At 39.1% G+C, this 15,420-nt stretch overlaps 1 protein-coding gene and 1 pseudogene across 5 annotated transcripts in view; one reads left to right on the top strand and one right to left on the bottom strand.

Moving 5' to 3' along the window:
• The first annotated feature begins 119 nt into the window (after positions 1 to 119).
• ZBTB8OS (zinc finger and BTB domain containing 8 opposite strand) overlaps positions 120 to 15,420 on the top strand; it is a 77,914-nt gene continuing 62,613 nt past the window's right edge. For 2 of the 5 annotated variants that reach the window (XM_057557478.1, XM_057557485.1), the window contains exons 1-6: positions 120 to 269; positions 8,738 to 8,762; positions 9,679 to 9,800; positions 10,015 to 10,097; positions 11,049 to 11,101; positions 13,117 to 13,153. In XM_057557478.1, the coding sequence (XP_057413461.1) occupies positions 173 to 269; positions 8,738 to 8,762; positions 9,679 to 9,800; positions 10,015 to 10,097; positions 11,049 to 11,101; positions 13,117 to 13,153 (417 nt within the window). In that variant the 5' untranslated portion in view covers positions 120 to 172. Of the gene's footprint in view, positions 270 to 8,737; positions 8,763 to 9,678; positions 9,801 to 10,014; positions 10,098 to 11,048; positions 11,102 to 13,116; positions 13,154 to 13,495; positions 13,557 to 14,532; positions 15,023 to 15,420 lie in introns of those variants that run through there. The other 3 variants (XM_007182456.3, XM_007182455.3, XM_007182459.3) reach the window with 3 other exon arrangements.
• LOC103002847 (transmembrane protein 126A-like) lies at positions 11,673 to 12,265 on the bottom strand (annotated as a pseudogene).

Raw genomic sequence — 15,420 nt, 5'->3', positions numbered from 1 at the left:
GCGGCGGGACCTAAGACGGAAGTCTTAGGGGATTAAGTAAGTCCTCGAGAATGGAGTCCTGGTCCTTTAAGGGTGTGTGTCAAGGGGCGGAGTCCAGGGCGGAAGTTGTAAGTCCGGGCCGAAGTCCGGCTGATGAAGGGCGGAAGTTGAGTTTGGGGCCCAAGCAGCAGTCATGGCGCTGGAAAAGGAAGATATTAGAGATTACAATTTGACTGAGGAGCAGAAGGCGATCAAGGCCAAGTATCCTCCAGTCAATCGGAAGTACGAGTGTGAGTAGGTGGCTCACTTCTCTCCTTGCCGGGGGCTTCCGGCTTCCTCTTCCACTTTGCCCCATAGGGTGGCTCAGGCGTTCCCGTTTTGCCATGTATTGTAGACTTTTCTGTACTTCTCTGGGGAACGCTGAAGGCTAAAGCCGTCTGGTCTGAGAGTCGGGAAACCCGGGCTCCCACATTTACAGCCTTTTGAACTTTTTCTGCATATGCCTAATTACATTTATCTTGTGGGAATTTTATTTCTGTATTAATTCTGAAGGTAACGTATTTTCAAGCGTTTGAGGGGTTGTCGCCCCCAAGTATCTCGCTCCAACTGTGGGATAGTTAGAGTGTGCCTAGGGTAGAGGACTCGGAAAGCTCTGAGTAGGGGACTTATAAATTGGCGTTTTACCTGTATCGTGTTGTTAGCAAAAAGACCTGGTTTTGTCATTTGTAGCTTAGTGATTTTAGGCAAAAAATCACATAACCTCTTTGCACTCAGTTCCTTCATGTGAGGGATAAATGAGATAATAATAAATGTGAAAGTATAGTGCAGACTCTGAAGTTCTACACAAACGTTAAGCTGCCGTCCCTAAAGGTGGATGTGGTTTGGGGAGCACAAATCTGGCTCTTATTTCCTTTCTTAAAGTTCTTTCATTGATTTCCCATTGTCCTCTGTATGGAGTCCAACTATTTACCATAGCATACTAGGCTCTGTACTTTCTAGACCGTGCATATCTCCCTAGCTCACTTTCTCTCACTTATTTTTTTAAAAATTACTTTTAATAGGTCATATATATGATTTAGAATTCAAAAAATACAACAGGTATGCAGCGAAAAGTCTTTCTTTCAGCCCTGATCCCCAGCCCCTTGGTCTTGCTATCCAGATCGACCATCCTTAACATTTTCTTATGTGTACATGAAAAGGTGTATGTTTACTTAATTTACTTAACCAATTTCTAGTTGATGGACGTTTATACTTATACTCGTTTGCCAATAAAAATAATGCAGCAGTGGATATACCTGTGCATCCATTGTTTGGCACATGTGCACGTGTATCTGTAGAATAAATTTTCAAAAGTTACATTGCTTTTTCAAAGGGTATCTGCATTTTATCAGTATTTTTAAAAATTGAAGTATAGTTGGTGTACAATGTTGTGTTAATTTCTGCTGTACAGCCAAGTGATCCAGTTATACATATATAGACATTCTTTTTGATATCTGCATTTTAAACTTCAACAGTTATTGCCAAATTGCTCTCCATTGAGGTTGTGCCAGTTTATACCCTTGCTAGCATTGTGTGTGTGCCTTTTTTTTTTTTTTTTTTAAGGATTTTCTTTTTAATTAATTAATTAATTTATTTTTGTCTGTATTGGGTCTTCGGTTCGTGCGAGGGCTTTCTCCAGTTGCGGCAAGCGGGGGCCACTCTTCACCGCGGTGCGGGGACCGCTCTTCATCGCGGTGCGCGGGCCTTTCTCCATCGCGGCCCCTCCCGTCGCGGGGCACAGGCTCCAGACGCGCAGGCTCAGCAATTGTGGCTCACGGGCCCAGCTGCTCCGCGGCATGTGGGATCTTCCCAGACCAGGGCTCGAACCCGTGTCCCCTGCATTAGCAGGCAGATTCCCAACCACTGCGCCACCAGGGAAGCCCCCCTTTTTTTTTAAGAAGCCTGAATTCTTTTTTTTAAATTCATTTTTAAATTTATTTTTACTTTTTAAAATTTATTTATTTTTTGGCTGCGCTGTGCTGCGCGGCAGGTGGGGGTCTTAGTTCCCCGACCAGGGAGTGAACCCGTGCCCCCTGCGTTGGAAGTACAGAGCCTTAAGCACTGGACCGCCAGGGAAGTCCCGACTGTGCCTCTTTTCTCACACTTTTACCAATTTACTGTGTTACCACACTTTTTGATCTTTTCCAATCTGTTAAGTATCTTATACTAATTGCATTTTACTTATAAGTGAGGCTGACATATTTTAGAATGTTTGGAGTTATTTGTATTTGCCTTCTGGAATGTGTATATTCATATTTTTAACCCATTTTTTCTGTTGGATTGTTGGTCTTTTTTACTGTGCAGAAGTTTATTTTTATGTAGTGAAATTTGTTAACCCTTTTTATGGCTACTGGGATATCATACTTAAGAAGGCATTGCTCGCTCTGGGACTGTAAATTGATTCTCCCATGTTTTCTTCTAGTACATTTGAAGATAAAACTTGTTTTTTTCTTAGGCCATACCACATGGCTTGTGGGATGTGGGATTTTAGTTCGCTACCCTGGGCCCTCGGCAGTGAGAGCACAGAGTCCTAACCGCTGGACTGCCAGGGAATTCCCAAAAATAAAACTTTTATTTTAGTATAAGATACATATAGAAGAGTGCACATGTTACAAATGAATTTTCGCAAACTGGATGCACCTGTATAACTAGTAACCAGATCAAAAAACAGAATGTTACAGCATCCCTGAAGACCCTCTCATGCTCCTTTCTCCTCTCTCCCTATTTTTCCCATTAGCCTGACTTCTAACACCATATGTGAGCTTTGCATGTTTTTGTACATAATCTAAATGGAATCATGTAGTATGTATTCCTTTTGTGTTTGGCTTTTTTTGGCTCATATTTGTGAGAACCGTATTTTTGCTAATAGTTATAGATTGTTCATGTTTCTAGTATTTATGGTTTTTTAAAAATTATATTTAAATTTTGAATACCTTAGGATTAGGGTAAGGTGGAAATTAAGTATCAATATCTGATAATTATTTTCCCGTTGCTATAAAATCATTTATCAACAGTCTGTCTTTTCCCCTGTGATTGAAATATGACGTCTTTATCATATACAGAATTCCTCTAACTATATTTAGGTATATAACTGGCCTTACTATTCTGTTCCTTTGTTTTAGCTCTCTTTTTATGTGCCAGTGCCACATTTTAAATTATTGAGGCTTTATTGTATCTTTTAATATCTTCTAGGACAATCTCCCTCTCAATACTTGCTCCTTTCCTGCCATTCTTATTGTTTTTATTTTTTTCTCTATATGTAGATAAAAATCAGCTTGTGCAGATCCATAAGAATTACTGTTGGTATCCCCTCCCCCCTTTTAATCATTTGTATCATCTCTCCATCCTGAGGCTACTTAGGGGCCCAACCCTGAGTCACCTCATTAGCATAGACAAGTGTGGTCAGAAGGGGCTGTTTATGAATAACACTGAGTGACACTCCTGTCACTCAGAAAATTCCCAGGATTTTAAGAGTTCTGTTCCAGGAACCAGAGACAGAGACCAAATATATATTTTTATTATACCACAAAAACATTCAGTGAAAAGCAGCAATTAGGAATGAGAGAAAAGGGCTTCCCTGGTGGCACAGTGGTTGAGAATCCACCTGCCAATGCAGGGGACATGGGTTCGAGCCTTGGTCCAGGAGGATCCCTCATGCCGTGGAGCAACTAAGCCCATGCACCGCAACTACTGAGCCCATGCACCGCAACTACTGAGCCCATGCACCGCAACTACTGAGCCCATGCACCGCAACTACTGAGCCTGCGAGCCACAACTACTGAGCGCATGTGCCACAACTACTGAAGCCTGCATGCCTAGAGCCCGTGCTCTGCAACAAGAGAAGCCACTGCAATGAGAAGCCCATGCACTGCAATGAAGAGTAGCCCCCACTCGCCGAAACTAGAGAAAGCCCACATGCAGCAACAAACACCCAATGCAGCCAAAAAAATAAATAAATAAATTTATAAAAAAAAAAAAAGAAAAAATAAACAATAGTGTATTTTTGAGAAGTAGCTGAGAAAAGACCGTTTGCTCAAAAATCCTGTTAACATTTTGTTTGGGAGTTCCCTGGCCATCCAGTGGTTAGGACTCGGTACTTTCACTGCCAGGCCGGGGTTCAATCCCTTTCCGGGGAGCTAAGATCCCACAAGCCATGCAGCGAGGCAAAAAACTGAAGAAAAACCATTTTTATGTTATGCCTCATGATTACATCTATGGAGATGATGTAATCTGTTTCCTAAGAATTGAATCTTTGCATTCCTGGGATAAATCCCACTTGGTCATTCTGGATTCTACTTGCTGACATTTTGTACAGAATCTTGGCATTGATGTAATGTGAGATTAGTCTGTGTTTTCTTCCAGCTTCATTTCTTGCCACTGACTACCCCCAGATCTACCCCAAGCTTTCCCTGTAACCCTGTTTTTCCTTTAAGACTCAGCTCAATTGTCATCTCATTTATTCATTCAGCAACATTATTGAGCACCTGTTGTGTATCAGACACTGAGCGGGAACTGGGAATAAATGAGTGAGCAGATAGATAAAGATCATCCTTAGTCTCTTGGCACATAAAGTGTTAAGTCTTATTTCCTTTGGGAATTCTTACCTGAACCTCTTAGTCTAGCTTAGTTTATCTGTTATGCTCTCCTATAATAGAATTTTCAAAGTGGGTGGTCTCTAGACCCCTAGGTTTCCCCAGACTTTTTCAAAGGATCTGTGAAGTTAAAACTACTTTCTTAATAATACTAGATGTTACTTGCTCTTTTCACTGTGTTGATATTTGCACTGGTGGTGCAGAAGCAGTAATAGGTAAAAGTCCTGGCCCCTTGGCACAAATTGAGGCAGTGGCACCAAACTGTATTGGTAGTCATTGTATTATTTACCACCATGTACTTACAATTAAAAAAAGAAAAAGTCGTTTTTACTTAAAAATGTCCTTGATGACTTGGCAAGAACTATTAATTTTATTAAATATTAACCATTGAGTACACACCTTTTTAGTATTTTAGTATTCTGTGTTACAAAATGGGAAGTATGCATAGTGTTTCTGCTGCTTCTCAAAGTACTGATGCTTACCTTAAGGAAAAGAACTTCTGTGGTTGTTTGAGTTGTGAGTTGCCTTTTTTCTCGGAACCCTATTTTTTCTCAAAAGAATGAAAGACATACTATTGTTATTCAGACTTGGGTATTTCCAATATCTTCTTGAAAATAAAGTAATCTGTCACATCAAGGAAAATAACAATATTTGTTGGTATATTGATAATGTATATTATATAATGATAAAATTCAAGCTTTCAAGTGAAATCAGAATTTTGGAAAACATTTATCTGCCATCATGAGCTTCACGGTTTCCCAGTGCTTAAAGACTTTTCTGATGAGATTGGAGGTGATATTAACAAATAGATTTTTAAAAATTCTATATAATGTGTCAACATCAATGAACTGATATTTTCCCAAAAACCAATGCTTGATATTACACAGTCAGGCATAGATAAGATCTGTTCTAAGCACAAGATAGAGCAATGGATTTTAATGTTACAGAGTTCGAAAAATTCATTGTTAAAGCCTCAGATTCTGCATTGCAACTAACCTTTTAAAAACCACCAGTTTCTAGTTTTGGTGAAGGAAGACTATATACAGTTTTTTTCCTCACTCCGGCTGTGCTGCCCATATACATTTTTTTAAATAAATTTATTTATTTATGTATTTATTTTTGGCTGCATTGGGTCTTCGTTGCTACGGGCAGGCTTTCTCTAGTTGCGGCGAGTGGAGGCTCTTCCTTGTTGCGGTGCGCGGATTTCTCATTGCGGTGGCTTCTCTTGCCGTGGAGCATGGGCTCTAGGCACATGGGCTTCAGTAGTTGTGGCTTGTGGACTCTAGAGCGCAGGCTCAGTAGTTGTGGCGCACGGGCTTAGTTGCTCTCTGACATGTGGGATCTTCCTGGACCAGGGCTCGAACCCATGTCCTCTGGATTGGCAGGCGGATTCTTAACCACTGTGCCACCAGGGAAGTCCACATTTTTTTTTTAAGCTCTTAAAATACTTTTTCCTCCTGCATATCTGTGAGATTGCAGCACACTGAAAAGCCAGACATTAAAAATACTTGCAGAAATGCTAAGCAGCGCCACTCTTCTCACTACATTTTTTGAAAATGTAGTCATTTTTCATAAAAGTATGTAATTTATGTTAAATAAAGTGGGCTTGTTATTTATATTTATTTATTATTTTTGGCTGCGTTGGGTCTTCGTTGCTGCTCTGGGGCTTTCTCTAGTTGCAGCGAGAGGGGGCTATTCTTTGTTGCAGCACGCGGGCTTCTCATTGCAGTGGCTTCTCGTTGCAGACCTTGGGCTCTAGGCGCGCGGGCTTCGGTAGTTGCAGCACGCCGGGCTCAGTAGTTGCGGCACGTGGGCCCTATAGCACTTGGGCTTCAGTAGTTGTGGCACATGGGCTAAGTAGTTGTGGTGCTTGGGGCTCTAGGGTGCGTGGGCTTCAGTAGTTGTGGCGTGCATTGGCAGGTGGAATGTTAACCACTGCACCACCGGGGAAGTCCCTGGGCTTATTATTTTTAAGTGAATTAATACATACTTAAAATGTTTTTCAGTTAAAATTTCTAGGTTAATATTGCCAGATACAACCCATATAAACAAAAACTCTTTGGGTCCTCAGTAATTTTTACGAGAATAAAGGGTTCCTGAGACCAAAAAATTTGGGAACCACTGCTCTATAGCGATCTGTCATTGTGCCTTTAAACCGTCTTTTAAAAAATTGAGGTACAATTTACATGTTATCAAAGTGCTCACATCTTAAGTATAAAGTCCAATGAGTTTTGATAAACAGATAACATCTGTGTAACCAATACTCAAGTCAAGCTCTAGAACATTTCTATCACCCTAGAAAGTTCCCTTTGCTCCTTTCCAGTTAGTCACCTAGCCCCTTACCTTGAGGCAAGCACTGCTCTGATTTCTATCACCACAGTTTACTTTTGTTTTAGAGTTTTGTATAAGTGGAATCACACAGTATAGATTCTTTTCTGTCTGGCTTCTTCACTCAGTATCAAACACAGCTAGACGTTAAAGTGGTGAATGGATTTTATTCAGTAACTACTGACAGCAGGGCAAAGAGCTGAGCTCCCTGACTCTTGTTAATGCATGTATCAGTAGTTCATGCTTCTTTTTCTTTTTTTTTTTCATGCTTCTTTATTGCTGAGTAGTGTGGCATTGTATTCCTCAGTTTGTTTATCCGTTCTCTTGATGGATATGGGGTTTTTAATTTGGGGGAATAAAATTGCTGTGAACATTCTATGTCCTTTTGTGGCCACATACTTTCATTTCTCTAGGGTTAATACCTGTTATTTTCTTTTAACTTGTTTGTCATCTCTGCTGGTCATTGAGCCCCTTAATGCCTAAAATGTATTGAGTCCTCAGTAATATTTTGAGTAAATTAGAGATGAGCTTAAATCTTGAGTGTTACCAGAACAAGATGTGTTATGTAAACAGCACTAAACTGGGAGTCAGAAAATCTCAATTCTAGTCCAAACTCTAATCAGCAGTGTAGTCCTAAACAAGTCGCACAATCTCTCTGGATTTCAGGTTTCTTCTTGTAATTGAAGGAATTCTGTTAAATGAACTCTAAGACTTTGTTGTAGCCTGAATATTCTATGATTCTAAGTAGGAAGAATTGATGGAAGTCAGGTAAGAGTGAAGGATAGACTCTAAAATCTTTTTTTTTTTTAATTAGTTAATTTTTTTTATTTTGGCTGCACTGGGTCTTCATTGTGGCACTCGGGCGTCTCTAGTTGTGGCGCGTGGGCTTAGTTGCCCTGTGGCATGTGGGATCTTAGTTCCCCGACCAGGGATCAAACTCACATCCCTTGCTTTGGAAGGCAGATTCTTAACCAGTGGACCACCAGGGAAGTCCTGACTCTGAAATCTTGAGATAACAGATCCAATGGGAGCTTGCTGTTGTAGCAGTTGTTATTTCCTGGTGTGAGAATATCAGGAAAAAGCTCATAATACATATTGTAGAGTTTACTTTCCAAAACTGTGTTATTGGTCAAGGATATCATTGAGGAGTCCTTCAAATGAAAGAAATCAACAAATATAAAACTTGGCTCTTGTTAAAAATAAAAAACTGTTTTGTCTGGGATTTGGCTAGCTGTTCATGAAAAGGTGAAACGAAATCTGGAATTTTATATCTTTGATGATGTAGTTTCTAGAATTTTGGTCATTCACACAAGTAGATATTTAGAAAAGATGCTGATTTGTTTTGTTGAGGAAAAGTAACTAATGGCAGAGAATGGCATTTGTTTATTGAAAAACTATGATGTATTAGACACTTTTTAGATCACCTAGAAGACCGTGGCCGTGATGCCTTCCAGAAATTGTCATTCATTTAAATATAAATCTTGGCTTTTAAAAAAATAACCCTTTAGCATCAATATGCTAATATTATGTAACTATTAATTCTTTTATTTAATATTAGTTCATTTATTTAATATTAACAGAATAATAACTGTGAATGCTTAGAAGAAATTTTAAAAAATAAGAAATAACCCTTAACAGAGCAATTAACTTTCGTGTAAATGGTTAGTGAAAGGTGTGTGGCCAGCCCACATTTTCATGCTCTTCAAGGGTGATGTTCTTAGTAATGATCTAGAGTCATTTTCTTGTGATTTGCAAGTCAAGTTTAGTTACTTATAAGTGTTTTTTCCTCTCTCCCTCAGATTTGGATCATACAGCTGATGTCCAGTGAGTATAGCTGGAGTTTATGCCTTTGCAATCATGTGCTTAACGTAGGAAGGCTGATGTTTTAATCTTTTTTTTTTTATAAATTTATTTATTTATTTATTGGCTGTGTTGGGTCTTCGTTTCTGCACAAGGGCTTTCTCTAGTTGCGGTGAGCGGGGGCCACTCTTCATCGCGGTGTGCGGGCCTCTCACTGTTGCGGCCTCTCTTGTTGCGGAGCACAGGCTCCAGACGCGCAGGCTCAGTAGTTGTGGCTCACGGGCCCAGTTGCTCTGCGGCATGTGGGATCTTCCCAGACCAGGGCTCGAACCCGTGTCCCTTGCATTGGCAGGTGGATTCTCAACCACTGCACCACCAGGGAAGCCCTGATGTTTTAATCTTTTTTTTTTTTTTTTAAACTTTTGGATTTATTTATTTTTATTTATTTATTTATTTATGGCTGTGTTGGGTCTTCGTTTCTGTGCGAGGGCTTTCTCTAGTTGCGGTGAGCGGGGGCCACTCTTCATCGCGGTGCGCGGGCCTCTCATTATCGCGGCCTCTCTTGTTGCGGAGCACAGGCTCCAGACGTACAGGCTCAGTAATTGTGGCGCACGGGCCCAGCGGCTCCGCGGCATGTGGGATCCTCCCAGACCAGGGCTCGAACCCGTGTCCCCTGCATTGGCAGGCAGATTCTCAACCACTGCGCCACCAGGGAAGCCCCTGATGTTTTAATCTTGATGTCCCGAGTTTTAATTTTTCTCCTCTTTTGGTTCTTTTAGGACATGCAAATGATGGTTTAAAAGCACCTAGTTTCAGTGTCATTAAACTGATTGAGACCTTTGGTTTTGTATTTATCATGTTAATTTTATTTTGACTTTCCTGACAAGTTTTCTGCTTTGCAGTAGGTTATATTACACAGGGCATGAATGTATTTCTTTAGGTTACACGCATGGGGAGATACTCTGGAGGAAGCATTTGAGCAATGTGCAATGGCCATGTTTGGTTATATGACAGATACTGGGACAGTGGAGCCCCTCCAAGCAACAGAAGTAGAAACCCAAGGTAACCAATTTATTCACAAGGAAGAAATTGTTATAGATGTTCAGTATTCCACATAAATTCAGTATATGCTCACAGTAAGAACAACAAAATTGATTATGAGCTTGTTCTTTCAACTAACCTAAGAAATTCATTGCACTGTTAAATTCAAACAAGTTTTTTAGAGACGAGAGTTATTAAACATGATACTGTCATGGTTCTTTTTGATCCTGTGTAGGAGATGACTTACAGTCTCTTCTGTTTCACTTTTTGGATGAATGGCTTTATAAATTCAGTGCTGATGAATTCTTCGTAGCCCGGGTAAGCAAAAGTTTTTCTTTTTTACTGAGCAAATGGGTTCTTACCCATATTTTATAATAAGACTAGTGATTTAAAATAGAACATGTGATGCAAAACCAAGCCATACAGATGATGATTTGCAGAAATTATAATAACCATAGGCTCTTCTTGGATAACCCGACTTTGCTTATGTATGTGCATTTTGTATTTAGATCTCTTATTATATACTTGTCACTCATCAGGATTGTGTGACAAGAACGCACCTATTGTCTCCACTGTCTCTGTCTGCACATTTTATGTCTCCCAAGTTTGAGCTGTATTTATGTCCATCCATATGTTCCTTTTGTCCCATTTGTAATTTGGCAGTTCTGCCATGTTGGCCTAAGTTTAAAAATTGATGCTCTTAGTTTTCCTTAATGTGAAAAAGGGAAAGCCAAATGGAGTTTACTTGTTGCCATCAACCTCCAGAGGGAACACCTCTCCAACCTCATTGTTATCTAACACACATGGCCTTCCTTGCTTCCGTAATTCCTCCATTCTCTCCCTTACCAGCTCCACTACATACATTCTTCCAACTGGGTCATTCGTCCTACAGAACTGGGTCATTCGTCCTACAATATTATATAAAAATAGGCTGAGAGTTTTGTCAACTCTAAATAAATAAAGCTGAAAAAAACTCAGAGTGATTGGAATCCTAGGTCATCCTCCTCTATGTATCTTACAGAAAAATTCTTTTGACTCATATTTTTCGACTGTGCATTTTCAAGAATATGTCCCTTGAATATGTAAGAAAAAACTGTATTTCCTTGAAATATATAGTTTATTGTTCTGTTTTAGTTAACATTTTAGTTTTCTTTGCTTCAGAAAAGTTTTATGCTATTATCTTGAAAAGATGATAACCTAGACATGTTTTAGTAGCTGGTCTGTTATGAGCATATATTAAAATTAAAAGAAATTTTTTTTCTTCTTTAGGAAGTAAAAGTACTTAATATTGATCAAAGAAATTTCAAATTACGGTCAATTGGGTAAGTTTTGAAAACCTTTTAAGTAGCGGGTCATGAAAGATGTTAAGTTACTCTTCAGTGAACTCAGTGGGCAGGAAGACAGATAGAAATGTTAAGTCAGAAGACCAGTTGCATCCCAGTAGGGCTTTGCAGGTTAAGCTTCTTGAGATACCTAGGAGCCAGGGTTCACCTCAGGTTTGGTGGACCAGAAACTTGTCAGAACAAAGTTGATGTGTGTTATTAAACAGGATTCCCAATTTGTTGATTTTTAGCACAAAAAATATATCATTGGTAGATGGCACAGATATTTGCATAAAGCTTAGCTTGGTGATGAGAAATGCTGATGCATCCTTTCTTATAGATCCTCACACCTGGACTCCATTTCCTTCTATTAACAAGTTACACATTTCCTTCCAGAGTTTGCAAACACTTGATTATACGGCACTTTGATTGGATTTGGTGTTTTCCGAGTTTCTTCAGTCATTTAATGATATCTTTTAGGTGTTTTTTTGTTTTTTTGTTTTTTAACAAGTCTCTGTTTATTCATACTTAGATGTAGGTTATTTTTACTCTTTTATTTTTGTGTACAGATTTACTTAACAATCACGGTTTCTAGGCCAGGTTCAGGTAACTGAAAAGCCTTTATAAGTAGTTTATATTCTCTAGACCCAAGGTATGCTGCAAACCCAGTCTGGAGCAAAATGGGAAATAACATAAAGATAGGCTTAGAAATCCTAATCTAGTAATTTAAGATGTTTCCTTTCTTGGGTAGCGGGGCTGAGTTATATCTTGCTGCCAGGCCACCATTCACAGGGATAGCCAAGAAAACAGGGTACAGACCACCAAAAACAAGACCAACCAATCCACCTCGTGTTAAGGTACAGGTTTCACAATGCAAATCACCTGTATTCAAAGGTAAACTTACAAAATCTTTGTAAGATGCGTGTGCCGTCAAAAATGAGATCTCTGCCATCGGTAAGCCAGCAGGTATATGAGCCTGCGTCACATGTAAGATTCGTCGAAAAAGACTATCTGCTATTAGGCCATAGAGGGCAGCATTAAGTCCAACATATGTTGATCCATTTTCAAGCAGATTCCTTTCTGTTTTGGAATTTGGTTAATTTTTCTGGTTACGATATCAATTAAGTTCTCCTTGACAGTATCATCTGGTTCATGATTTTCCATCTTGAGCCTTACATTTTCCTCCCAGCACTCGCTGCCTCCTCTGGTCTTATTCAGCCATGTGAGGGCTCACTCCAACCCTTACGTAACTCTTTTAGGTTATTTTTATATAAAGCTTATCTTTTCTATTTTATGTTGAATTTTTTTAGTTTTTTTTTGTAAAGTGAGAGCTTTTATTATCTCCTCCTCCTCCCTTTTTTTACGGGTAAGAAAACAGGGTTGTCCAAGGGTACTTAGCTAATAAATAGTTGAACAGAATTTTAAAACTTTGCTCTTTCTACTACTGCTACTGCTTCTGCTGCTGTGATCTTCAGCCACATTAGTGTTGAAGGGAGAGAGGATGCTCATCCCAGGTTCCAGGGCAGTACCTTTAGGGCCTTCCATGTACACACCATGGACATTTTTTGAAAAGTTATAAAATACAAACCAAGTTCAGACTGTATTACAGAATCTAGTATTTTGCCTTTATGGTGTTCAGATGTGCTTTCTCCAGTGGAAGATATTAATTAGTTCTGTAGTCCTGAGTACAGTGAAAATTTTGAACGTGCTACTCTGTTATGAACCAGTATTCATTAAACAATGTTTATTGAGAATCTACCTATGTACATTATACAAGGACACTTTTTTTTTAAGAGCAACTATCAACCTTCTTGAAATGGCTATTGTACACATAAGTCCCTCAACAGCTGTATCTGCTAACAATCAAATTGAAATTTATAGCTCCCTTCCCCCTCCATCTCTTTTGGCTTTCTAGTATCTAAACCACATTTATAAGGCTTATTTTAAAATGTGGAAAGAGAGAATAAATGTTAAATCCTGGAAATCTTAATCATGTTTCACTTTTCCTTCTCAAGGTGGGGAGAAAAATTCTCATTGTCCAAGCACCCTCAGGTATGTTTTTAAATCCAGCCATTAAAAACATTTTATACTACCTTACCATAAAGTCAGTAAATGTGACAGTTAACTTAACTAGTTCTAATAAGTTGGTGTAAAGTCCTAAATTTTTCTCAGACTAATATGACCCGTCTGGACATATTATTTTAAAACACTGTGATTTCACACACCTGATTTGGAGGATTAGGAATCAGCACTTGGGTTATAGGGTCAGGTTTGTTACAGAGTTGTGGGGTGTAAAAATCCCTTTGCCTTATCGAGTTTTGATGTCCTCCCCTGTAATGAAGGTGTTGGACTAGATGTTCTCTAAAGTTTCTTCTACCTTTTGTGCTTCTCCAGATTCAGTATTTGCCAGCATGTATGGCTTCGCTCTATACGAGTCAAATCTGTTGGAATAGGGGTAGGCAATTTTTTTCCTAATGTTTTGTGCTTTGTGGGCAGAGAATGATGGAAGAGCAACTATTCAACTCTTCTCTTATATATAGCACTAAACAGCCAAGGACAACACATAAATGAATGAATGTGGATGTGTTCCAGTAAAACTTTTTTTAAACATTTCCTCCACTACTATTTGGAAATGTAAAAACCATTCTTAGTTTGTGGGGCTGTACAACAATAGGTGGCAGGCCGGATTTGGCCTTCAATTTGTAGTTCGCTGACCTCTGTGTTTAGGCCAAGGAGACCTAAGTTAGTTGGAGGTGACTGGAAAATCCTGTTTGCTTCCGGTAGCTGTAATAGCATTTCTTCAACCACAGTGCAATAAAATGAAGCCTGGTGAGGGAGCCTTGGGGAAGAGAAGCATAAAAAGAACAGAAGCCAGTAGAGGGGGAGCATGTGGATTGAAAACAAACTATTTTTATAATACAAATGACAGTGGCATTTTCTTTTGAGTATGTTACATTTGAGATACCTATTAGACATCTAAACGGAGATGTTGGATAATAGGCATTTGACTGCCATTCAGAGAAGGGAATAGGCCGAGTTCCCAGGGCCCAGGTTAGACTGTATGGAAGAAGCCTTAAGAAGGAGCCCTGACCCAAACAGTAGGAAAGCTTTGTGTTCTTGGATTCAACCCATCTGATAAATGAAAAAGCTGATGCCCAGAGAAGTCAGACAGCTTCTGTATCCAGTTGCAAACAAAGCCAGGGCTATAGTATGCTCCATCTCCTAACTCAGTGATTTTTCTGCTGTACATATTTGCCTCTCACTTTTACTGGATCAGTGGATAATACTATACTAATTTGATAACTAATTGTTTCATGTGAGTTTTTCAGAGCAATATTAGAATTTTGACTTTCTGCCAATTGTTGCTAGAGTTAATGATTCTGATTTTGATGTCCTTTTTCTTCCTGTTTTTTCTTTAACCCCAACTTCAGGGAACTGAAGTCAAAGCAATAACATATTCAGCAATGCAGGTCTATGATGAAGAGAAGCCAGAAGTTTTTGTGATCATTGACATTTAAGACACACACAAAAAAGAGACTCCCTATAAAGAACTGTTTTTTCTCTTCCTTTTGAGAAGATACCATGATATAAATTCTACAGTATCTGTTAATATATGGAGATTTGCAGAACAGAAATTTTTAACTTAAAGTGTGACTTTCAGAAATGGAAAATCTAGGTACAGTCTTGATCTGTGTTATCCAAATATTCAAAGTTTAAAGAAACCTTTAGGTGGCAAGTATGGTTCCTCATTTGTTAATTCCCTGCTGTAGCAGCAGGTGCCTTACACCCTTCCCATGGAATGCCAGCCCTCCAGCCTGGTCCCAGAAAGGATCATTGATCTAAGAAAAGCCTGAGAGACTCTGAAGCCCCCATGTTCTTACTGAATGCAGCTCGAAAAAAAAAGAAATTTGAGGAATCCTACAGCCAGGATTTTGCTTTTCTTCCAAATTGGTTAACACATATATTTTCTATACATACATGAAAAGGGGTCGTTTTAGATTGCTGTGGGAAAGAGCCATCCTGTATTCCAGTTGGTTTTCTCAGATGAAACAATTATAGTTGAACAATTGGAAGGCTTCTCTAGAAAGAGCCCTGATTTACTGTTCTCACTTTTTTTTAAGCACTGAAGTATTGACACTTTCCTGTTTTCCCATAAGAAAAATTTGATGCATGTACAAATGGGCCCTTCTTTCTAACATATAATTTTATATTAAAGCCATTATATTTAGAGAAGAAAAGGAGAATTTTTTAAAATGTCTTTGGTTTTTAAAAATTACCTAAGCTTTTCATTCCTAAGGAGACAGGAGGCCAGGAAAACA

This window comes from Balaenoptera acutorostrata, chromosome 1, assembly GCF_949987535.1.
Source record: "Balaenoptera acutorostrata chromosome 1, mBalAcu1.1, whole genome shotgun sequence".
NCBI classification, from domain to species: Eukaryota; Metazoa; Chordata; class Mammalia; order Artiodactyla; family Balaenopteridae; genus Balaenoptera; species Balaenoptera acutorostrata.
This window is presented reverse-complemented; position numbering and strand designations above follow the sequence as displayed.